Raw genomic sequence first — 25243 nt, 5'->3', positions numbered from 1 at the left:
AATAAACAAATACATAATATAGTAGAACATTTTACTTGAAAACGTTTCTGAAAGTGTGTGATTTCCTTTCGAAATTAATTTAATTCCTTGAACATCATTATGATATAACAACATGTCAACATTGTGTTTTGCCTTTGTCTCTTCTCAGTTCCGTGTGCCCCAGTGAATGTTAATGCCAGTCTGGCGTGTCCCAACTCAGCCCATGTGACCTGGGTAGGAAGCTCCAGTGCCACATCTTACAATGTGACGGCAGTGGCTCAGGATGGACACATACATTACTGCTCCACTAACAGTACCGGCTGTCAGATACCCAACAACATGCACTGTGGCCAGAACTATACCATCACAGTGACACCATATACTGACTCATGTGCTGGGAATCCCAGCACTCATCATCACTTCATTGCAGGTATTCAGAGAGAACAAGATTTAAAATCTTAAAGCTATGCATCTGAACAGTCTTCAACAGACTTTTAGAACATTGTTTTTAATCAGTTTTTTCTCTCCACTTCTTCCCTCCATCTCTCCAGGTCCCTGCCCCCCCAGTAATGTTCATGTTTCTACAGAATGTGGGTTTAGCACAGTGTCCTGGTCCAATGTTTCAGGAGCAGATATGTACATAGCAACAGCAGCAGCACATAATGGACACGAACACACCTGTAACTCAAGCGTTGGAACCTCCTGCTCTTTCACTGATCTACACTGTGGTGAAAATTACTCTGTCAGTGTTGTAGCTGTTGACAGAGGTTGTCACACAGAACCAAGTTCAGCTGTGGAACTAAAAACAGGTTAGAAGATGTTCACCACAAAACACTGCAGTGCTGCTTTTTACCTGTTGGGTCGTTTTAATTAGGTGTCGATTACATTATATTAAATGGCTTCAAATCTAGATATAGATGAATGCATGAAATTAAATGATTAAGTGGAGGAAGTCAAAAATAAATTAACTACCACACAATGTAAATTCATTTAAAATTATGTTTCCACTCAGAAAACAATCTTTTATTTTATAACACATTGCCATGTTTCCCCTTAATAATTTGCAGGTTCAAATCTTAATTTACAATTGTCTTAATGGTAGTCTGGAGCCCTGCTACATTTATTTTCTTGTTACTTCATTATTAATGCTGCTGTACAATGTTTAACTCTGTATCCGTCCTCTCTTTGCAGTGCCATGTGTTCCTAACAACGTCTCAGTAGCACCTGACTGTATCAGGAACGCTGCTGTTGTGTCCTGGTCTGCCAGCAGGGGGGCAGTACAGTACTCTGTGTCTGCCTGGAGTAGTCAAGGCCATGCCTCGAATACCACCTGCATGTCCTCTGATCTCAACTGTACTCTTACAAACATCACCTGTGGCTCCAACTACACTGTAGATGTAAAGGCTATTGATGGAAACTGCTCCAGTGACCCGAGTCAGACCCTGACATTCAGCTCAGGTAAGACATGGAGAACATATACTGTATGTATGCACAACAAAGGCCAAAGGCAACGTAATGCTGCTTTTGGATAGTCTCCACTTAAGAAAGATTTAAGTCGAATCAATGGAAGTGAATGAATGAATGAATAATTATGTTACATTTCAGCAATGAGAAATTCAGATCCTTCCTCCTTAGGATATCATCTTAAAGTGTAAATTTTATCCTCAATAACAACACTCCCCCCACCTATCTCTCTCCCCAGCCCTGTGTGCCCCAGTGAGTGTTAGTGCCAGTCTGGTTTGTTCCAACTCAGCCAATGTGAACTGGCAAAGAAGTCCCAGTGCCACATCTTACAATGTGACAGCAGTGGGTCAGGATGGACACATACATGGCTGCTCCACCAACAGTACCAGCTGTCAGATACCCAACATGCACTGTGGCCAGAATTGACACCATATGCTGACTCATGTGCTGGGAATCCCAGCATTCCTCTTCACTTCAGTGCAGGTACACAGGGAGAACAAAATATGTACTAACTAGAAAGGTGTAATTTTGGGAAATTGAAAGTGTGGTTGCATTGACACAAGTCACGAGGAATCCACTGGGAACTGAATTCTGTCTTACCATTATATATTTAATACATAATATAATATTATATATTGCGATATCATGTGAAGCATGACAACAGTGACAACAGTCAGTGTGTGAAACATGAAAAAGAATTCCGGACCGAGAACAATAGTGTGTTTCCTCTAGCAACCACACTAATGCGACTAAAGACTATGTACTAATATGAACAGTCTCCAACAGACTAATTTGATAGACTAATTAAGATGCTCAGCATACGTTTTGTACTTTTGTTTGATCAATTGAAGCACAAATTAAAGAGAATAATCATTCTTTCTCTCCACTTCTTCCCTCCATCTCTCCAGGTCCCTGCGCCCCCAGTAATGTTTCTGTTTCTGCATCATGTGGGGCTAGCACAGTGTCCTGGTCCCCTGTTTCAGGGGCCAACATGCACATAGCAACAGCAACGGACACGAACACACCTGTAACTCAAGCACTGCAAACACCTGCTCTTTCACTGATCTACACTGTGGTGGAAACTACTCTGTCAGTGTTGTAGCTGTTGACAGAGGTTGTCACAGTGAACCAAGTTCAGCTGTGGAACTGAAATCAGGTGAGAAGATGTTCACGAAAAACACTAATGCTGCTTTTGACCTGTTAGGTTTATTCATGTTCTCTTCCGAAAGATTTATTTGGAATGAATGGATTCGAACCTAGGTTGGACTTAGTGACTTGATTGCTAAATGAATAAACAAATACATAATATAGTAGAACATTTTACTTGAAAACGTTTCTGAAAGTGTGTGATTTCCTTTCGAAATTAATTTAATTCCTTGAACATCATTATGATATAACAACATGTCAACATTGTGTTTTGCCTTTGTCTCTTCTCAGTTCCGTGTGCCCCAGTGAATGTTAATGCCAGTCTGGCGTGTCCCAACTCAGCCCATGTGACCTGGGTAGGAAGCTCCAGTGCCACATCTTACAATGTGACGGCAGTGGCTCAGGATGGACACATACATTACTGCTCCACTAACAGTACCGGCTGTCAGATACCCAACAACATGCACTGTGGCCAGAACTATACCATCACAGTGACACCATATACTGACTCATGTGCTGGGAATCCCAGCACTCATCATCACTTCATTGCAGGTATTCAGAGAGAACAAGATTTAAAATCTTAAAGCTATGCATCTGAACAGTCTTCAACAGACTTTTAGAACATTTTTTTTAATCAGTTTTTTCTCTCCACTTCTTCCCTCCATCTCTCCAGGTCCCTGCCCCCCCAGTAATGTTCATGTTTCTACAGAATGTGGGTTTAGCACAGTGTCCTGGTCCAATGTTTCAGGAGCAGATATGTACATAGCAACAGCAGCAGCACATAATGGACACGAACACACCTGTAACTCAAGCGTTGGAACCTCCTGCTCTTTCACTGATCTACACTGTGGTGAAAATTACTCTGTCAGTGTTGTAGCTGTTGACAGAGGTTGTCACACAGAACCAAGTTCAGCTGTGGAACTAAAAACAGGTTAGAAGATGTTCACCACAAAACACTGCAGTGCTGCTTTTTACCTGTTGGGTCGTTTTAATTAGGTGTCGATTACATTATATTAAATGGCTTCAAATCTAGATATAGATGAATGCATGAAATTAAATGATTAAGTGGAGGAAGTCAAAAATAAATTAACTACCACACAATGTAAATTCATTTAAAATTATGTTTCCACTCAGAAAACAATCTTTTATTTTATAACACATTGCCATGTTTCCCCTTAATAATTTGCAGGTTCAAATCTTAATTTACAATTGTCTTAATGGTAGTCTGGAGCCCTGCTACATTTATTTTCTTGTTACTTCATTATTAATGCTGCTGTACAATGTTTAACTCTGTATCCGTCCTCTCTTTGCAGTGCCATGTGTTCCTAACAACGTCTCAGTAGCACCTGACTGTATCAGGAACGCTGCTGTTGTGTCCTGGTCTGCCAGCAAGGGGGCAGTACAGCACTCTGTGTCTGCCTGGAGTAGTCAAGGCCATGCCTCGAATACCACCTGCATGTCCTCTGATCTCAACTGTACTCTTACAAACATCACCTGTGGCTCCAACTACACTGTAGATGTAAAGGCTATTGATGGAAACTGCTCCAGTGACCCGAGTCAGACCCTGACATTCAGCTCAGGTAAGACATGGAGAACATATACTGTATGTATGCACAACAAAGGCCAAAGGCAACGTAATGCTGCTTTTGGATAGTCTCCACTTAAGAAAGATTTAAGTCGAATCAATGGAAGTGAATGAATGAATGAATAATTATGTTACATTTCAGCAATGAGAAATTCAGATCCTTCCTCCTTAGGATATCATCTTAAAGTGTACATTTTATCCTCAATAACAACACTCCCCCCACCTATCTCTCTCCCCAGCCCTGTGTGCCCCAGTGAGTGTTAGTGCCAGTCTGGTTTGTTCCAACTCAGCCAATGTGAACTGGCAAAGAAGTCCCAGTGCCACATCTTACAATGTGACAGCAGTGGGTCAGGATGGACACATACATGGCTGCTCCACCAACAGTACCAGCTGTCAGATACCCAACATGCACTGTGGCCAGAACTATACCATCACAGTGACACCATATGCTGACTCATGTGCTGGGAATCCCAGCATTCCTCTTCACTTCAGTGCAGGTACACAGGGAGAACAAAATATGTACTAACTTGAAAGGTGCAATTTTGGGAAATTGAAAGTGTGGTTGCATTGACACAAGTCACCAGGAATATATAATATTATATATATTATATTATATTATATATTGCAATATCGTGTGAAGCATGACAACAGTGTGTGAAACATGAAAAAGAATCTCGGACCGAGAACAATATTGTGTTGCCTATAGCAACCACACTAATGCGACTAAAGACTATGTACTAATATGAACAGTCTCCAACAGACTAATTTGCTAGACTAATTAAGATGCTCAGCATACGTTTTGTACTTTTGTTTGATCAATTGAAGCACAAATGAAAGAGAATAATCATTCTTTCTCTCCACTTCTTCCCTCCATCTCTCCAGGTCCCTGCGCCCCCAGTAATGTTTCTGTTTCTGCATCATGTGGGGCTAGCACAGTGTCCTGGTCCCCTGTTTCAGGGGCCAACATGCACATAGCAACAGCAACGGACACGAACACACCTGTAACTCAAGCACTGCAAACACCTGCTCTTTCACTGATCTACACTGTGGTGGAAACTACTCTGTCAGTGTTGTAGCTGTTGACAGAGGTTGTCACAGTGAACCAAGTTCAGCTGTGGAACTTGAAACAGGTGAGACACTCACCAAAGACACTGATATTTAGCATATATCTCTGGGAGATTACTTGGGCTACAATCTAGACATGGATGAGTGTAAGAAACGAGTAAAGGGGGAGGAATGAATCATTTAGCCACCCCACAATGCAATCTCATGAGAACTAAAAATAAACAACATACTGTACGTATAGCATGTCCACTCATCATAATACTGATTTTAGATCTTAATTGTTACAATTAGTTACATTTCTTTCTTGTTCCGATCAGTTCTAATCATTTACTATACAGAATATCTTTGAGCCCAGTTATATTGTGTAATGTTTAACGCTGTATTCCATCGTCTCTTTGCAGTGCCATGTGTTCCTACCAGCGTCTCGGTAGCTCCTGACTGTATCAGGAACACTGCTGTTGTGTCCTGGTCTGCCAGCAGGGGGGCAGTACAGTACTCTGTGTCTGCCTGGAGTAGTCCTATGAATGCCACCTGCCTGTCCTCTGAACTCAACTGTACCCTTAGAAACTTCACGTGTGGCACCAACTACACTGTAGCTGTCAAGGCTATTAACGGCAACTGCTCCAGTGATCCGAGTCAGACCCTGACATTCAGCTCGGGTAAGAGATGGAGAATTTACGTGCACGAGAACACTTTTACTCTATACACTGACTGACTGCATGCTGCCACCTGTAGATTATTCATCTAATTGAAACAATCCATCATTTTCCCCAGTCCCTTGCCCGCCCCAGAATATAAGCGCCAGGGTCAACTGTTCCTCTAACACCGCGGCCATCTCCTGGAATCCCAGCACCGATGCCCTCAACTACACAGCTTTCGTCACTGGTGGTGACGGAACAGTTTTCCCGTGCACGTCTTCCGACAATACGTGTTCCGTCGAGGGTCTGCCCTGCGGAATTACCTTCTCTGTTCAAGTCAGGGCTCACAAAGCATACTGTGACAGCCAGCTCAGTCCACCAGTCAACATCTCATCAGGTACTGTATGGGTGGCCAACAACAACAACTTGCATTTCTTAAACCCTCGATCATCCGACCAACCAAATTCCCTCTCATGTGTATTCTCCAGCTCCATGCGAACCCCAAGGCATCAACGGCTCCTTGGACTGTCTGTCCAATGAAGCAACCATATCGTGGAACGCAACGTTAGGGGCAGAGATGTACACGGTGACGGCGGTGGGTGGAGGCCACGCGACAAACTGCACTGCTTCCACCAGCACCACGTGTATGGTGGATGACCTTGCCTGTGGCGTCCTCTATACGTTCTCTGTCACCGCCGCCAACAGCCTGTGTGACAGTCGTCCCAGCGCCACCATCCAGTTGCAAACAGGTAACGCATGTTTAAAAACGCAGCTCAGAGACACAGAAACACATGTACACGTATTTTTTTCCCCTGTAATGTCTGTGCGAACCCCGGGGTCTGTTGAGGGGTTTCTTTAAAACATAAAAATTTAAGTTGGTCACAAAAATGAAAAACATGTACACATACAAGCACCAATACAATGCTTTCTTTACTATCCTCACCCTACGTTTTAACAGCGGGCGAACAGCGGCGACTCTGGGTGATACAAATCTCCTAGAGGGAGTTCCGTATCACCATTCATGGAGGGTAAACAAAGAAACATTATTTTCATGTTTTCGAATGACGTTCCACCGCCCACTTTTCGACTATCGCTGGGTCCCATAGACAAATAACGCACTTCCGGAAAATACGCCAGGCTGTGTCACCTGCTGTTAGAACGTACCGTTAGCTTTATAATGTAGAATGCCCATTTAAGTGCTTCACTCAGAAAAGCATCTTCAAAACTCTGAATCCCCCAACCCCTTAAGCCCCATGCCGACCAGTCGACCTCTCAGTTGAGTACAACTGTGCCAACCAGTCGGCACTGCTGTCCTGGACTCCCGCCAGTGGTGCAGTGGAATACTTCGGCTGCGCCCAGGACGACAGTGGCGCCAGGCTGTGCTGTGACAGCTTGGACACAAACTGCACCATAGAGGGCCTTCGGTGTGGAGTCCAGTACAACGTCACTGTACTGGCCTCAGATGGGACATGCAACAGTTCTGTCAGTGACACAGTACGCATTGGAGCTGGTAAGAAATCTCACAGTTGTTACAAGAAACGGATGTTTTGCGATTATTTAAAACCTATTCTATACGATAGTTTCTGTATTCACGTCGCACCACAATGACAGTTGATGTATTAATGACCAGTCCAACTCTCTCCTTTTAGCTCCCTGTGCTCCAGACAACGTGCAGGTTCGGCTGTTGCCGCAACACACAACACGCAGCACAACACGAACACGCCAGGTGTTGCGTTTCAGCTGGACACAGGTCCCCTGTTCACATGTCCAGTACATGCTGACCATGACGGGTAGTCTCCTCGGGGACAACCAGACCTTGTTCGACCTCTCTCTTGGACAAACTCGACTGCCTACGAGATGCCCCTGCCCTGTGGTTCATCTTACGTCGCCAGTGTGGAAAGCAGGAACTGTGGTGGAAGCAGTGGCCAATCAGTGGCTCGCAGTGGAAATACAGGTACACTGAGACTGATACATATTGTTCAAAAGTCACGTTGGTGCATGTATGTGATTGTGCCGTTCGGGCAGTTCTTATCACAATCAATACTAACGATAAACCCTCCCCTCCACCTCCACAGCTCCTTGTCCTCCCAACAGGAGTGACGTACAGCGGTGTCTTCTCCTCGGCCACAGTCTCATGGAATGCTTCCGTACATGCCGTCACGTACACAGTGTATGACGACAGCGTCTCGCCAAAGTCCCAGGTGTGCAGCACAGGCAGCCTGTCCTGCTCCGTAGTCAACGTCCAGTCACCTGGTCGTCACAGCCAGCAACGAAGGAGGGGAGAGTGGAGAAACACATGTCACATCAGGTACGCGCTTCAGTGCACATTGATGTTAAGAATGCTTCATAGCACTGGCCCTCTAGTCCTGCATGGGGGCCCGGACAATTGCTAGTTTTCTGGTTTGCCATCTAGAGTACCAGGTCTGAATTAGTCCCTGAGCAGACAGAGGAGATCAGCTGCTTCACAACATATAATTTAAACAAAATCATAGATAGCAAATAGCTAAACTTACGTGTTGCTTTTTCCTTTACACTCAAGGATGAAGGAGATGTCACTTGAGAAATGACTGTTGACGTTGGCCATGGACATCACCTGTAAATCTCAGGTACTGACTGTGGAAGGAAAGAGCTTCATCATCACTGACCTGAACCCAGGAACCTACTTCAATACTTTAACGTGTTAGGGGGGGTCTGGAGATCATCTCTGTAGAATAGGAGACCCGCAGACACTAGTTGGACAGGATCATTTCTTTCAGTTTTGCACTGTCTCTGTCAAACATGGCATGGCACTGAACAGCAGGTCTGTAATATGATATAAACTGCTTTTATTTTATATTCTTTGAGAAAACAGATGTCAACGACGCATTTGTTACTCTGAACATTCACTGCGTGTCAGTTGATTTTAATCTTTATCAATGCATAAACGAAAGCACACAACACAATACATCTTCACTTGGTAGTGACTACGTATGTGTTGTGATCTAATTGTTTAAGTATGTATAGGCAGGCCAATTAATTTGTTATTAAAAATGATAAGTCAACAACCTTTTTATGGTTACAAATAAATGCTTCTACATAATATTTCATATTGCCTTTTGAATGCAGACGTGAGCCGATGCTGATTTAAAAAAATGCCAGTTATCTCTATTAGTCCATCTCTGTCTTATCTTATCTCTATTAGTCCATCTCTGTCTTATCTTATCTCTCTATTAGTCATCTTAGTATATATATATACATATATCATACATTAGTCTCTATTAGTCCATCTCTGTTTTATATTGAATTAATCTTCTTATGTTGTTTTGTTTGTTTTTCCCCCAATAAGACGGGGAAGACATCAATCAGCGACATGTTTTCTGACCTGAGGGACGGACGCAAGCTGGAGGGACTAACAGGCAGCACCCTGGTAAGAGAGAGTGTGTGTGTGTGTGTGTGTGTGTGTGTGTGTGCGCGTGTGTGTGTGTGTGTGTGTGTGTGTGTGTGTGTGTGTGTGTGTGTGTGTGGGTGTGCGTGCGTGCGTGCGTGCGTGTATTATTTCATAATACATTTCGATTTCAGCTCTGACATTACTTTTATATTCAGACATGCTCTAGAATGTGAAGAGTCTGCCTGTGCTATTAACTCATTTTGGCTTAAAAAAATCATGAAAATGTGTGCAAATCATTGAATATATATTTTCTTTGACACCGAACGCTTTTAACTTAAATCTTTGCTTCTGGAGGTCCTTGGAATAACATATTTTCGGCGGCCACTAAATCGAAACATAGGTTTCTCAGAAAACTCATGATTTAGAAAGCATTTTGTAAAATCTGGTCTCAGTCCTAAATGGTTTTACCGCCATTTGCTGCTATCCTTCTGCATACAAGTAATTTCCTTCCAAAATGCAAAAGCTAAAATTGTCCTTTCCCTTTCTCCACAGACCAAAGAGCGCGGCTCCACCAGAGTTCACGCTCTGATCAACAAAGTACTTCAAGTCCTGCATCAAAACAACGTGAGTGCACTGATCACATCTTCTGACCAATCACAATTTGCGTCCTCAGTTTTGTCATCAAGGTTTTTGTTGAGTGCACAGGGGTTAGGGTTACACACACAGGCTAAACACTAAAAAATAGTCATAGGAAACAGTAGCAAAACAATGTGTGTGTTTTCACAAACCCTCAAAGCTGGACATAGAAGGGGCTAGCGCCCCTCAAACCTAAATATTGATGGGATATTTGGTGTGTGTGCCAGCCTTCCAGGAATTGATGACCTTTTCCCTAAGCTCCTTGCACAGAGAGCCTTTTCAGCCCTTGAAAAACAAAGGTCCATTTGACTCGTGGCAAACGGAAGATCTATTTACATTTCTCTCCTCTGTTTAAGAGTTTAATTAAATTCAACGTTTCTATCAGATAAATGGAAAAGATGATGAAATCTGTGTCGTTTTCAGAATACCATGGATTGAGATTTAGTTCAAGGAGCAAGCTGGGTGGCTCCTTTCAATGATTGTTGGATGAAGGTTAAAAAAAAGTTGTTCCAAGCCCACAGCACTTGGAGTACATCAACGTTTTAGGTTTATGGCAAACAAGGCCTCCCCAGGCTCCGTTCAGCTTGCTTGGATAATACTACTTCCGATAGACTGGAAATGTGGCTTTTCAAAATAAGAACTCTAGCGCTGTAAGTGTTAATACAACTTGAATCTGACCTCGCAAGTGGAAAAGTAATGTTTACATTGACAGATGATTGCCTGGACTAATGGTGGATGACTATGAGTCATCACACACTCACTTCACAGCTGTCTAAAGAGTATACTTTTTTTCTTTAAGATGGCGTCGGCTCCTGAGTGGAGCCATCTGGTGGTGGTACATTTTATTCAACCAAATCAACTAACAGACTAATAATCTCATGACATTTAGTCGACTCGACACACAAACATTTCAGGTGACTAAAAAGTGCAAAAAGTTACATTTTGTGAGCTTGTAGATCTGCTGTTTTCACTAGTTTGGGTACCAGGCAAACAATGACTTTCTCTTTTGCGACTTGAGCTAAAACGCTTTCGGAATGCATATTTATAAAAGTCATTCATCCTGACAGGTTACATGATTTATCCCCCCTCCCCAATGCAACACAGTGATGGTATTTTGCACGCACACAGACAAGTGCTTGACTTAACCCATTCATGTTATGCTTTATCTATTGAAAAATAGCAGATCTACAAGCTCATATCGCGCCACCGAGTGGCGCGATATGAGCTTGTAGGTCTGCTATTTTTGAAAAATCAAAGAACGACTGACATTTTTTTAATCTGATCTCAGGTCAGAATGGGTTTAATCAGACCAGTGTGTGTCCAGTGGAAACCTCGTATGAATCTGATCTCAGGTCAGAATGGGTTAAACATGGACAACGAGTCTTGCTCAAATGTAGAAATGAGATGGCATAGGTGTCTGAATCTAGAACTCGAGATATTTTTATTTATTTAGTTTGCAGCATTGCCCATCCCTACTCTCTTAACTCATTCTGACCGGGCACCCATTTTGGTGTTTAGCATCATGTTATGCTTTAGCTATTGAAAAATAGCAGATCTACAAGCTCATATCGCGCCACCGAGTGGCGCGATACGAGCTTGTAGGTCTGCTATTTTTTTTAAATCGAAGAGCGACTGACATTTTTAGAATCTGATCTCAGGTCAGAATGGGTTCATCAGACCAGTGTGTGTCCGGCGGAAACCTCGTATGAATCTGATCTCAGGTCAGAATGGGTTAACTCTCAACCTCCCCCCAGGCCCCCATGATGGAGCTGACAGCACACCAGAGCAGCGTGGGTAATGTGCTGCAAGCAGGGAACAGCTGATGGCCCAGGGCAACCTCACAGAGGAGGAGGGAGAGGCATGGACCGACAGGCCAGGTACACGCACACACACACACACACACACACGCACACACGCACACACACACACAGAGCGTCAAGTGGCTGCTGGCTGATCTGCTCTTTGTGCTCCGAAAACAGCTGATCTGCACCAGGTTTCAAAATGAACCCCAAAAACATGGTAATTGTGCTTACCAATGCTTACCAATGTCTCTGTGAGCTTGCTGGCTGCAGTGTAGCTTGTTCGTTAGCTGTCACTCGTTCATTAATTTGTTTCACCTGTGTACTCTCAGAAGCGCATTGAAGTGAAGTGGGCATAGTGTGTGTGTGTCACTGTGTTAGTCTCTTCTGCCGTCATGCAGGACTTTCAAATTATTGTAGACACAACATGAACATGTGTGTGTGTGTGTGTGTGTGTGTGTGTGTGTGTGTGTGTGTGTGTGTGTTAAGGCTGTACCCTAGCCCTGTTTTTAGGACTCGAACATTTGCAGGAATTTCCGAGCGAACATCCGAACCATTTGGTTAATTGGTTCTAATTAATTAATTTCTCTGAGTGCTTTTAACCAGGCTGCAATTCATAAATAGATCCTCCGGGGCGACGTTGCATAGACGATCAGTGAAATAATGGTTAAGTTCATCAGGGGTTGGTGAGGGTTGCTACCGGGTTGGCCGACCGGGAAGGTGTGCATTTTGAGTGTGGATACAACCGTCTTTACTTTTAAATAAATACACTATAATGACAACACGAGATATCCGTCTTGAACATGATCAGAGCGCAGCGTGTAGCGCGTCTCCCCCTCCCTCTCTCTCTCCCAACACGCGCACACACACACACACACACACACACACCGTCTAGTGGCTCTGATGACATGTGCTCCGCTGCTGGGGCCGTGCCACGAGCGGCCGTGTGTGCATCCTCGCAAACAGCGAAAATGGCCGATCTGCGACTGCAGGAGGAATAGGCTCGCAGCACTCTCGTCGGGAGGGGTGCAGCACAAATATCCTACGAGTAGGGCAACGAAATGGTCAGCTACTCCCTGATGCGAGCTCATCATTCCATAAAAATGAGCCATGAGTTGAATGAGTTGCTGGCAGCCTGGCAGGCAACGAGAGCGTAGCTTGATCGTTAGTTTCATCGTTTCATTAATTTGTTCCACCTGTGTATGTAGGCTACTCTCAGAAGCGCATTGAGTGTGTGTGTGTTACTGTGTTTGTCTCTTCTGCCGTCTGCAGGACTTTCAAATTATTGTAAACACAACATGAACATAGTACTCTTATTATGCATATCGCATTCTCGCCGAGATATATTTCGGAGTAAAAAAAAAATATATATAATAATAAAAAAATATAATAATAAAAATTAAAAAAACAAATGGTTCAAGGCCATAAATTAAGATTCGAGTGCCAACCTTAACGAGCGAACATTCGAACCCTGAATGTTCGGGGACAGCCTTAGTGTGTGTGTGTGTGTGTGTGTGTGTGTGTCTGGCGTGACATGTAGGGCAGGCTACCACGATGACTCAGCTGGCTGCTACCAGCCACCTCCACAGTGGAGTGGAGTCAGAGGGGCAGGCTGGATAAACGTGGTCGTAAGTGGTAACTAAGTGTTGGTTTGTTCAAAACCTACAATCCACTAAATGATCACTCCCGTTCAGAACGGCAACGCTGAGTGCAGAAAACCCAGCTCGCAGCAACACAGTCAGCAGCATTCTGTACCCACATGTTTGGGAGTTTAAGCCATTTTGGGGCGGGAACCCCTTTTGGTGTTTATAGCATTATGTTATGCTTTAGCTATTGAAAAGAATAGCAGATCTACAAGCTTGTAGTTCTGCTATTTTTTAAAAGTCTTGAAAACGTGGAACAAATCTTTGAATATATATTCTTTCAGGGCGAATGTTTTTAACTCAAATCTTTGCTTCTGGTGGGGGGGGGGGGGGGGTCCCTGGAACTACATGTTTTCAGATGGGGGGTCATAACCATAACCCCCCCCTGGTGGGGGGGGGGGGGTCCCTGGAACTACATGTTTTCAGATGGGGCGTCATAACCATAACCATAACCACATCATTCTGTATTCTGTATCTTCCTCCTCCAGGGAGCCGGGTCGTACCTCCTCAACTACTTCCTGTACATCCTGTGGGCTCTGCTGTTCTCCTTCCTGGCCGTGTCCTTAGTGAGAGTGTTCGCTCCGTACGCCTGTGGCTCCGGGATCCCTGAGGTGAGCAGAGGTCCAGACGGGTCACTGGTGGACTGGGTTTCTGACCTGCCCACAGCCCTCCTATGAGACACAGACTGGTTTCTGACCTGCCCACAGCCCTCCTATGAGACACAGACTGGTTTCTGAACTGCCCACAGCCCTCCTATGAGACACAGACTGGTTTCTGAACTGCCCACAGCCCTCCTATGAGACACAGACTGGTTTCTGTCCTGCCCACAGCCCTCCTATGAGACACAGACTGGTTTCTGAACTGCCCACAGCCCTCCTATGAGACACAGACTGGTTTCTGACCTGCCCACAGCCCTCCTATGAGACACAGACTGGTTTCTGTCCTGCCCACAGCCCTCCTATGAGACACAGACTGGTTTCTGACCTGCCCACAGCCCTCCTATGAGACACAGACTGGTTTCTGACCTGCCCACAGCCCTCCTATGAGACACAGACTGGTTTCTGAACCGCCCACAGCCCTCCTATGAGACACAGACTGGTTTCTGAACTGCCCACAACCCTCCTATGAGACACACACTGGTTTCTGACCTGCCCACAGCCCTCCTATGAGACACAGACTGGTTTCTGACCTGCCCACAGCCCTCCTATGAGACACAGACTGGTTTCTGAACTGCCCACTGTCTGCCCACTGTCAGCCAGTCAGCCAGTTGAACCTGACTGTCATTAACCGAGACGTATTATTCTTCTATGTTCTGCCACACAGATCAAGACCATGACGCGAGCAGGACGCGACGGAAATGCAACGCGCCTGGTGGAGCCCTGGCGTTAGCCTTGTTTGTATTTGTTGACAAAATTGTCGATATATTTAGCCTCAGTTTTAGTCATCATACAATTTACAATTTAGGCATTTAGCAGAGACTCTTAATCCAGAGCGACTTACATTAATGATGGGGAATACAAGCTAATAAAAACTGCAGGCCTTCTAGTCCTGGAAAGTTGCAATGCGAAAATGGAAGCCATCGTTCTCACGATAATGAAAATCTAAACATTTTTGTAAACAAATCTTTAAAAAAAAGCTCAGTTTTGATTCAGCTTTCCTCAGTGAAGAACAGTAGTCAACGTACGTTGACTGCGTTTTATGCAAATGTGTAAAATAGGTGTGATGGAGGATGGAGGAATGCACATTATTAATAAAAGTGTTCGGGCGAGTTTTGTAACCAAACATGAACGGTGTATGTGTCTCTGACCAGGTCCAATCATTAAGGGTGTATGTGTCTCTGACCAGGTCCAATCATTAAGGGTGTATGTGTCTCTGACCAGGTCCAATCATTAAGGGTGTATGTGTCTCTGACCAGGTCCAATCATTAAGGGTGTATGTGTCTCTGACCAGGTCCAATCATTAAGGGTGTATGTGTCTCTGACCAGGTCCAATCATTAAGGGTGCATGTTTCTCTGACCAGGTCCAATCATTAAGGGTGCATGTTTCTCTGACCAGGTCCAATCATTAAGGGTGCATGTTTCTCTGACCAGGTCCAATCATTAAGGGTGTATGTTTCTCTGACCAGGTCCAATCATTAAGGGTGCATGTTTCTCTGACCAGGTCCAATCATTAAGGGTGTATGTTTCTCTGACCAGGTCCAATCATTAAGGGTGTATGTGTCTCTGACCAGGTCCAATCATTAAGGGTGTATGTGTCTCTGACCAGGTCCAATCATTAAGGGTGTATGTGTCTCTGACCAGGTCCAATCATTAAGGGTGTATGTGTCTCTGACCAGGTCCAATCATTAAGGGTGCATGTGTCTCTGACCAGGTCCAATCATTAAGGGTGCATGTTTCTCTGACCAGGTCCAATCATTAAGGGTGCATGTTTCTCTGACCAGGTCCAATCATTAAGGGTGTATGTTTCTCTGACCAGGTCCAATCAGAAGCAGCCAAAACGTTAAACCGCTGTATGTGTCTCTGACCAGGTCCTATCAGCAGCAGCGGCCGCTGGGGTGTCGGTGGCGTTCGGAGCTCCTATTGGAGGAGTTCTCTTCAGTCTGGAAGAGGTGGGTTCAAATTAAAACAGTTTGACTGCCCTAATTTATCCCAGTCATTCTTCTCATTTGCCGGAAATTGAACTTTGAAGACCCATTGCATATTATTTCATAATGTGACAATATCATCTCAAATGAAAGAGGAATCTTTCCTCTTTACTCAGAATTTTTTGTTATGTTTGTAGCATGTTGCGTTCTTTAGATACAGGCAGTTTTATACAGCTCGGTTTCACCCTAAACAGGCCTCTCGGAAAATGCTTTGGTATTTCGTTTAATTTGTTTGCAGCACACTTCTATTATGCCCATAACATATTCCCTATTATAGTGACAGAGACATACCATATATCAAATGAAAGCTGTAACACTCTACTTTCACCAGGAACAGACATACAATTTATATCATGTTTACTTTTCAAAATGTAGCCATTTGAATGAGTCTAGCACTTTTCAGTCTAGCACTTTTCAGTATCTCGTTTTCGATCATTCATATTACAAGACACATATCATTATGCTGTGTTATATAATGCAATACCATGTCAGACATCAAATGAAAGCTAGAATCCTCTACTTTCACCAGGAAAAGAGATACATTTTCTATCCTTTTCAGTTTTCAAAATATAGGCTTTTGAATGAGTCCAACACTTTAGAAAAACATCTCAAAGTTTTGACCAGTCACATTTATATACCAATAGCATATTTTTGTAATAATGTGAACATGTCACGGAATATACCAATTGAAAGAGGAGCATTTCCTCTTTACCCAGAAAAAACAATTATGTTTGTAGCATGTTGCATTCTTTAGATACAGGCAGTTTTATACAGCTCGGTTTCACCCTAAACAGGCCTCTAGGAAAATCCTTTGGTAGTTATCTTCATTTGTTTGTACACAGCACACTTCTATTATGCCCATAACATATTCTCTATTATAGTGACAGAGACATACCATATATATAACGCTCTACTTTCACCAGGAACAGACATACAATTTCTATTTCTATTTAATAGAAATACAATATATGCATTTACAATAGGCCTACATGTACTTAGATAAAATGCAATACTGTTGTGACATCTGGTGGAGCTGTTGCCCCCGAGTACAGATAAGCGGTCTACACATGCCTACATGTATTTAAAATAATTAAGTAAAATAAATAATGTGCTGATGTATCCACACAGAAAACATTTAGGCAAACATAACGAACATGTAGTCCGATGAACAACCACTAGATGGCAATGATGCTCTTATGCTGGCAATTCTGATGAATGAAGTCACATGTGATGTGTAAAAGTTTTAGAAATAAAGCAAAACAAATGTATTTTCTCTTACACTTGCCTTTGCCTTTGGCTTTTCCAGGCCTTGCTGGACTGGATCTGGGGGGTGAGGGTTGAGGCTGGCTGATCTCAGCACCTAGAAACATCAAATAAATAGATATATTTATTTATATGATGTGCAAAAAAAATACATTTACACAGTACGCCAACTTGAATGTAACAAGTCTCACCAATTACAACAGGCCTAATGTATTTAGAATAATACAAGTAAATAATACAAGTAAAATAAATAATCTTACCTCCAGACACAACACCTGCACCAGCGTCGTCCTAAATGCAAAAATATGATTTATTGACGTATAATCACTCACACACACACAACCACAAAATATGCTTTATTGACATATAATCGTTCAACATGCGTGTATAGAAACATACTCATTCAATGATTAGCTTTATCACACACACACACTCCCGTTCTCTCTGTGTGGCGGTGGCGAGCGACACGACTTTACGATGATCCTCGTTCCACTGCGTCGTGGTTCCCTCGCTCGAGCAGTTTTGGTTTGGGGGCCGCTAACCCCCAAACGGTGAGAGATCTACCCATTATCACAAATTCCACACGCACTCCAGAGGGCCACTATAGTTCCACACTCACTCCAGAGGGCCACTATAGTTCCACACTCACTCCAGAGGGCCACTATAGTTCCACGCTCACTCCAGAGGGCCACTATAGTTCCACACTCACTCCAGAGGGCCACTATAGTTCCACACTCACTCCAGAGGGCCACTATAGTTCCACACTCACTCCAGAGGGCCACTATAGTTCCACGCTCACTCCAGAGGGCCACTATAGTTCCACACTCACTCCAGAGGGCCACTATAGTTCCACACTCACTCCAGAGGGCCACTATAGTTCCACACTCACTCCACACTCACTGTAAATATAGAATGAGTTTATCAAATAACATTTCTTGGAGTGATACTAGACCACAAAATCAGCTGGAAACCCCATATTTCATATGTACGAGCTAAGATGGCAAGAATTGTCTCTATACTGGGGAAATCAAAACTAATTCTAAATCAAGGGGCACTGTACATTCCGTATTATTCCAGGTTTTACCATATCTTAATTATTGTGTGGAGATCTGGGGTAATACCTATAAAAGTAACTTAAAACATTGGTCATATTACAAAAGAGAGCAATAAGGATTGTGAAAAATGTCACATCACGGCCACTATAGTTCCACGCTCACTCCAGAGGGCCACTATAGTTCCACACTCACTCCAGAGGGCCACTATAGTTCCACACTCACTCCGAAGGGCCACTATAGTTCCACACTCACTCCGGAGGGCCACTATAGTTCCACACTCACTCCGGAGGGCCACATTGCATATTACTTTCATAGCAAAAATAGCAGATCTACAAGCTTGTAGATCAGCTATTTTTGGAATCCTGAAAAGTTACATTTTAATTTAATTTCAAATGCCTTCAATTATAGTTACTCTATGAACTAAATATACATACATCGGACATAAAAAAGACCGCCTCTAAGACCGCCTCTAAGACCACCTCTAAGACCACCTCTAAGACCGCCTCTAAGACCGCCTCTAAGACCACCTCTAAGACCACCTCTAAGACCACCCAGCTGGGCAGGTAGGAACCTCTAAGACCGCCTCTAAGACCACCTCTAAACCCACCTCTAAGACCACCTCTAAGACCACCTCTAAGACCGCCTCTAAGACCACCTCTAAACCCACCTCTAAGACCACCTCTAAGACCACCCAGCTGGGCAGGTAACCACCGTTAACCTGTTCAAAACAGGAACCCCTTTTGGTGTTCCAAGCATTATGTTATACTTTAACTGTTGAAAAATAGCAGATCTACAAGCTATTTTTTAAAAGTCGTGAAACTGTGCCTCAAATCTTTGTTATATGTATTTGGTCCGCAACCACCAGGTACCCGGTTCTGGAGGTGGTTCTGGAGGTACACTAAACCCTGTTCCCTCCACCAGGTACCTGGTTCTGGAGGTGGTTATGGAGGTACACTAAACCCTGTTCCCTCCCCCAGGTACCCGGTTCTGGAGGTGGTTCTGGAGGTGACACTAAACCCTGTTCCCTCCCCCAGGTACCCGGTTCTGGAGGTGACACTAAACCCTGTTCCCTCCCCCAGGTACCCGGTTCTGGAGGTGGTTCTGGAGGTGACACTAAACCCTGTTCCCTCCCCCAGGTACCCGGTTCTGGAGGTGATGGCGGTGACTTGCATCACGGCCCTGGTGGCGTTCCCTAACCCGTACACGCGGCGCAGCACGTCGGAGCTGATCTCGGAGCTGTTCAACGACTGCGGCGCCCTGGAGTCCTCGCAGCTGTGCGACTACGTCAACAACCCCAACATGTCGCGGCCCGTGGACGACATCCCCGACAGGCCCGCGGGCCCCGGGGTCTACAGCGCCCTCTGGCAGCTGGCGCTGGCGCTGGTCTTCAAGATCGTCATCACCATCTTCACGTTCGGCATGAAGGTATATTAATAATAATAATATTATTATATTATTATTATTATTATTATTCACGTTCGGCATGAAGGTATATTAATAATAATATTATTATTATATTGTTGTTATTATTATTATTATTATTATTCACGTTCGGCATGAAGGTATATTAATATTAATATTATTATTTTATTATTATTATTATTATTATTCACGTTCGGCATGAAGGTATATTAATAATAAATATTATTATATTATTATTATTATTCACGTTCGGCATGAAGGTATACCGTCTCTTAAACCCCATTTAGGCCTCAGAATTAGACCTCAAAATTAAAAACAAATATTCTAAATCCTCTTCACTATTTTTGAAAGTTCATAGCGCGCCACTCGGTGGCGTGCTATGAGCTTGTAGATCTGCTATTTTTCAATAGCTAAATAATAACATATTTACAATAATAATATTTAAAACACCAAAAGGGGTTCCTGCGGTTAAATTAGGGTTAAATAACTAAGCCCATTTAAAAAGAAAAAAGGCTTCTAAACTGTTTCTACAGCTCCATCTCAATGAATTAGAATATTTTGTAAAAGTTCATTTTCACCTGTAATATAATTAAAAAAGTGAAACTTCCATTCCATTATTCTCAACTCATAAAGTGAAGTATTTAAAACATTTTTTTGTTTTAATCTTGATGAGCTACAGAGTACAGCTCATGAAAATAAAATCATCATCATTCATCTCAATGAATTAGAATATTTTACGAGACCACTAAAAAAATGATTTTTTTAAAACGAGAAATGTCTGAAAAGTATATTAATGTATGCAGTTACTACTTGGTCTGGGCTACTTTTGAACACATTATTTCACACATTTTCACACCCCCCCCCCCCCCCTTTTCCCCTCACTGTATATTCTGTTTCTTTTCCCTTTTTGCTTCCTTTATGATGAATTCCTGTTCTGTTCTTTAACTATATAGAAGTGTCTATTTGTACGTCTCTAAATGTTTTGATGAATTGAACATGGACCCTGTTGTATTAGTGTAATGCTTAATTGGGTCGTCCACTCACAGTTAACAGTCTTTGTATTGAGTTTGTGCTTGAAATGTACTGTAATTCTACAAACTGTTAATAAATATTTCAATCAATCAATCAATCAATCAATGGGGCGTGGCATGGAGGTGATCAGCCTGTGGCACTGTTGAGGTGTTATGGAAGCCCAGGTCTGCTTTGATAACAGCCGTAAATTAATTTTAGTCAGACAGTCAGTGTGTGTCCAGTGGAAACCTCTATGAATCTGATCTCAGGTCAGAATGGGTTAATTGTTCAGTCTCATGTCTCACATGTCTCCCCCTCCCCCATGTGCCCCTCCCCCAGATCCCGTCGGGCCTGTTCATCCCCAGCATGGCGGTGGGCGCCATCGCCGGGCGCATGGTGGGCATCGCCGTGGAGCAGATGGCGTTCCACCACCACGACTGGATCATCTTCAAGAACTGGTGCCGCCCGGGAGCCAACTGCGTCACCCCCGGACTCTATGCCATGGTGGGGGGGGGGGGCCTGTCTGGGTGAGTGTTAGACTCTACACCATGGTGGGGGGGGGGGGCTGTCTGGGTGAGTGTTAAGGCTCATACATAGTCTGGGTTTTCGGTGGTGAGGTGACCACCGAACTACAACATGACGTCACTGAGCCGCGGTGAAGAGCAAACCACCGCTCCAGCCCTTCTCTCTGTTTTTACTCACCACCGCTCAACGTTATTTCAGCTCCGGTGGTCAGCTCACCACCGGAGCGGTGGTGAGCTCACCACCAGAGCGGTGGTGAGCTGACCACCGGAGCGGTGGTCAGCTCACCACCGGAGCGGTGGTCACCTCACCACCGCCGCTCGCCGTGCTCACGCAGGTGAGAGAGAGGGAGACAGACGCCGTCGGTTGGTTTTGGTCGCAGGAAAATTAACCCATTCTGACCTGAGATCAGATTCTAAAATATGTCTTCTACATCCTGACAGTTTCATTATTAACCCATTCTGACCTGAGATCAGATTCTAAAAGTGTCTTCGATTTTTCAAAAATAGCAGACCTACAAGCTCGTAGTGCGCCACTCGGTGTCGCGCTATGAGTTTGTAGATCTGCTATTTTTCAATAGCTAAAGCACGACATGATGCTAACACCAAATGTGGGTAAAAAAATGGGTTAACCCGTTTTGACCTGAGATCAGATTCTAAAAACGTCGTCTACATCCTGACAGTTTTCTGAAAAAGTTATGTTTCTATGTCAGTCGTTCTTCGATTTTTTTCAAAAATAGCAGACCTACAAGCTCATAGAGCGCCACTCGGTGGCGCGCTATGAGCTTGTAGATCTGCTATTTTTCAATAGCTAAAGCATAACATAATGCTAACGCCAAAAGGGGTTCCCGCCCCAAAATGGGTTAAATGATTTTTAGTTTTAGACGTTTTTTGTCTCTCGAATGTATAGTTTTCGTTTAGTTTTTAGTCACATTTTAGTCGACCCGGAATGTCTTGGTGTTAAGTCTAGTTTTAGTCGACTAAATGTCATAAGATTTCAGTCGACTAAATCTATGGTTGATTTAGTCGACTAAAATGTATTTTGGCGGGCCTTGATGCCGTCGTAATGGCTGATTTTACACTCAAAAACATTGTTTAATAACTGTCCTCCTGTAGGACAGCGCCACCTAGAGGGTTAGGCTCTTCATCTGGTCAAACTCAATATGTCAGTGATCCACCCACTTAAATAGACACCCACGGCCACGGGTTTGATTGATTGATTGAAATATTTATTAACAGTTTGTAGAATTACAGTACATTTCAAGTACAAACTCAATACAAAGACTGTTAACTGTGAGTGGACGACCCAATTAAGCATTACACTTGTTTACAACAGGGTCCACATTGTTCAATTCATCAAAACATTAAGAGACATACAAATAGACATTTCTATGTAGTTAAAGAACAGAACAGGAATTCATCATATAGGAAGCAAAAGGGAAAATATACATATACAGTGAGGGGAAAGGGGGGGGGGTAGGGGGATTCAGATTTCACAGAGGCCAGTTTAGAATTGCAGCCATCCGTAGGTGCCCTTTGAGAGCGGTTTTGAAGGAGTCAAGGGATTCACATGTCTTAATGACTGTTGGTAGGGCGTTTCACATTTTGGTGGCATAGGAGCGAAAAGAATTTAGTCCCTTGTTTGTGCCGAATCTGTGTTGTACATGGTTTGTTGCACTCCCTCTGGTGTTGTGGGTGTGGACTTCGTTTACATTAAGGAAGTATTTAGACAGGTACATGGGTATCCTAGTGGTGTATCGAATCTTGTGGACCAGACCCATTGCAAGATGCTGTACTCACGTTAGTAGTCAGTGGGTGGAACCAACACAACATGGTCATTAGATCAATTAATGAAATATCATTAAATACAGTACAAATACACATTTCTCAAATCCACAACAGTGGAATAAGCAAAAGGACATTGTGAAGTTGCCCGAGGGCCAAGGCTCCAAAAACGTCAGCGATGCTTTTTGTGGATTTTATTTCTCCCAACTCCAGCTCCGGTGCAGATATTCACAATGAAAGAATATCAAACTGCAAAAACAATACTGGCCAAAAGTACAAAATGAAGAACTCAAGAATACCTAATGCAAAACTTAGGACAATGGAAAAATAACCAAACTGCACTAGGCTATGCCCCTGGACTGGGCCCTAGCAGCTCTCTCACTGGGCTGTCAGCATGATGCCTGCCCGAGCATCACTGACTAGCTCTGCCTGCAGTCTCCCCTTTATAGGGGAGGATCCTACCACCCACAGAGAAGCAATTAACCATACACAGCTTACCTTAATCAGTGTGTGTGTGTGTGTGTGTGTGTGTGTGTGTGTGTGTGTGTGTGTGTGTGTGTGTGTGTGTGTATAGGGCACGGGCTGCCCCGTGGAATGCACTTCCCATTGCAGTCAGAACTGCAGCATCACTCCCAGTCTTTGATACAGACTTATAGCATGTTATGTAGACAGCACTATAATTGCATTGTATGTAGTCATAGCACGGCATAGTACATATGTATAGCATAGTAGTATATATGTATAGTTTATATGTATAGTTTCATTATATAGATATTTTACCGTCCCCGGGACGTCGGGACGCCGTTAATCTCGAGCCCTGATATGTATAGTTTATATGTAATGTTTCATTATATAGATATTCCACCGTTACTTTCATAGCTTACGCATGTTTCTTGATAAATGTTTTTATGTGATGTATTCCCATGCTTTTTTTGTTCTTGCTTAATGTAAGTCACTCTGGATTAAGAGAGTCTGCTAAATGCCTAAATTGTAAAATGTGACAGACATCATGATTATTATAGAATCTAAGACCGTGATTCACATAATCAGGTATTATTACTTAGGCAACAATTCAAATATATACAGCATACGATAAATATTTAAAAAAATGGCTGATGGGGAAGTCCTCGTTCATTCCCTTTGGGGACATTGTATTTAAAGTGTAAATCCAAAAGGATTCACGTTGTAGCAACAATCTATTCAGATCCCCTCCTCGCCTGCATGGGGGGGGGTGTGTGTGTGTGTGTGTGTGTGTGTGTGTGAGAGCGCGCGTGTGCGCGCGTGTGTCGTGCGCACATGCAACCATTCGGGTGTGATTGACCATGAACATGTTTACTGCACCCCCGGCTTCTAAAGGTCACAGCCTTTGGATACATAATAACCCATGAGTGTGTGTCTCTGGGTGCGCTCAACTGCTCTGAAGAAGATTAGTAGTAAACAGAGAGCAGCCACAGATGTGCAACGCTCGCTCACTCACACACACACACACACACACACACACACAAACCTGTCCTCTCCTCAGAGGCTCAGGTGTGTAGCCTGAAGCCCAATCTCAAAGACAGTTGATCAACAAGGTTAAATCAGGCTCTCTCATTTTAACCTCCTCTCTCTGTCTCTCTCTCCCCCCATGCAGTCCACGGCTTCGTCGTCCCTGCTCTCCATGAGGCCCCAGACCCCCCCGCGGGGACGACGACGAGGAGGACGGCGTGGACGTGCCTGACGGACAGGCGGCGTGGAAAAAGGCCCGCCCCCCCTGCCCACCCCGGAGGAGAAGATGAGGCAGGTGGCCAAGAACGTGCCCACAGACATTGTCCCTATCAACGTCACAGGTAGGACACCACCAACCGCCCTCCTCCAGTCATCTGATTATCTCTTTTGGACATCTAGTTTTCCTTTGGCCCTTTGGACATCTAGTGACCAGACCCTGTGAGCGGTGCCGTCGTTCATCATAAAATATATTAGTTCCGTGTCATGTTCTAGCGCCGCCCCACACCACCCACCTAGTCTCATTAGCGTGACCTTCCTATTTGAGGCTGGTTTGGCCTCATCCAATCTAATGTTCTCACCTACTACTACTACATTATTAACCTTTTCACTGTCCGTTGATGTTTCTGTGCTTTGAGTGGATACATTGTATCTGCCCAGCCACAGTGAATGAAGCTGTATGTCTGCCAGCCTCGTCTCCTTTACTATTCCGTTTTTATCTCCCCTCCCACAAAC

At 43.8% G+C, this 25243-nt stretch overlaps 2 protein-coding genes and 1 long non-coding RNA gene across 3 annotated transcripts; all 3 read left to right on the top strand.

Moving 5' to 3' along the window:
* Positions 1 to 5759: 5759 nt before the first annotated feature.
* LOC310879648 (fibronectin type III domain-containing protein 7-like) lies at positions 5760 to 7671 on the top strand (the record flags this gene model as incomplete). The annotated part of the gene is made up of 6 exons (XM_083794443.1): positions 5760 to 5898; positions 6014 to 6274; positions 6366 to 6626; positions 7127 to 7387; positions 7527 to 7616; positions 7649 to 7671. 6 exons carry the CDS (start codon positions 5760 to 5762, stop codon positions 7669 to 7671), a joined length of 1035 nt encoding a protein of 344 aa, XP_083650569.1.
* A 2125-nt stretch (positions 7672 to 9796) lies between these two features.
* On the top strand, positions 9797 to 12290 carry LOC310878699. Its single transcript, XR_014570913.1, has 3 exons — positions 9797 to 9868; positions 11635 to 11757; positions 12169 to 12290. It is a non-coding gene; the product is annotated as an uncharacterized lncRNA (long non-coding RNA).
* Positions 12291 to 15105: 2815 nt separating this feature from the next.
* On the top strand, positions 15106 to 24743 carry LOC310879638 (H(+)/Cl(-) exchange transporter 4-like; the record flags this gene model as incomplete). Its single annotated transcript, XM_083794407.1, has 6 exons — positions 15106 to 15132; positions 15850 to 15930; positions 18911 to 18987; positions 19421 to 19709; positions 21057 to 21221; positions 24657 to 24743. 6 exons carry the CDS (start codon positions 15106 to 15108, stop codon positions 24741 to 24743), a joined length of 726 nt encoding a protein of 241 aa, XP_083650533.1.
* Between the last annotated feature and the right edge of the window lie 500 nt (positions 24744 to 25243).

Source organism: Protomyctophum parallelum (assembly GCF_964188405.1).
Source record: "Protomyctophum parallelum genome assembly, chromosome: 21".
NCBI lineage: Eukaryota > Metazoa > Chordata > Actinopteri > Myctophiformes > Myctophidae > Protomyctophum > Protomyctophum parallelum.
This window is presented reverse-complemented; position numbering and strand designations above follow the sequence as displayed.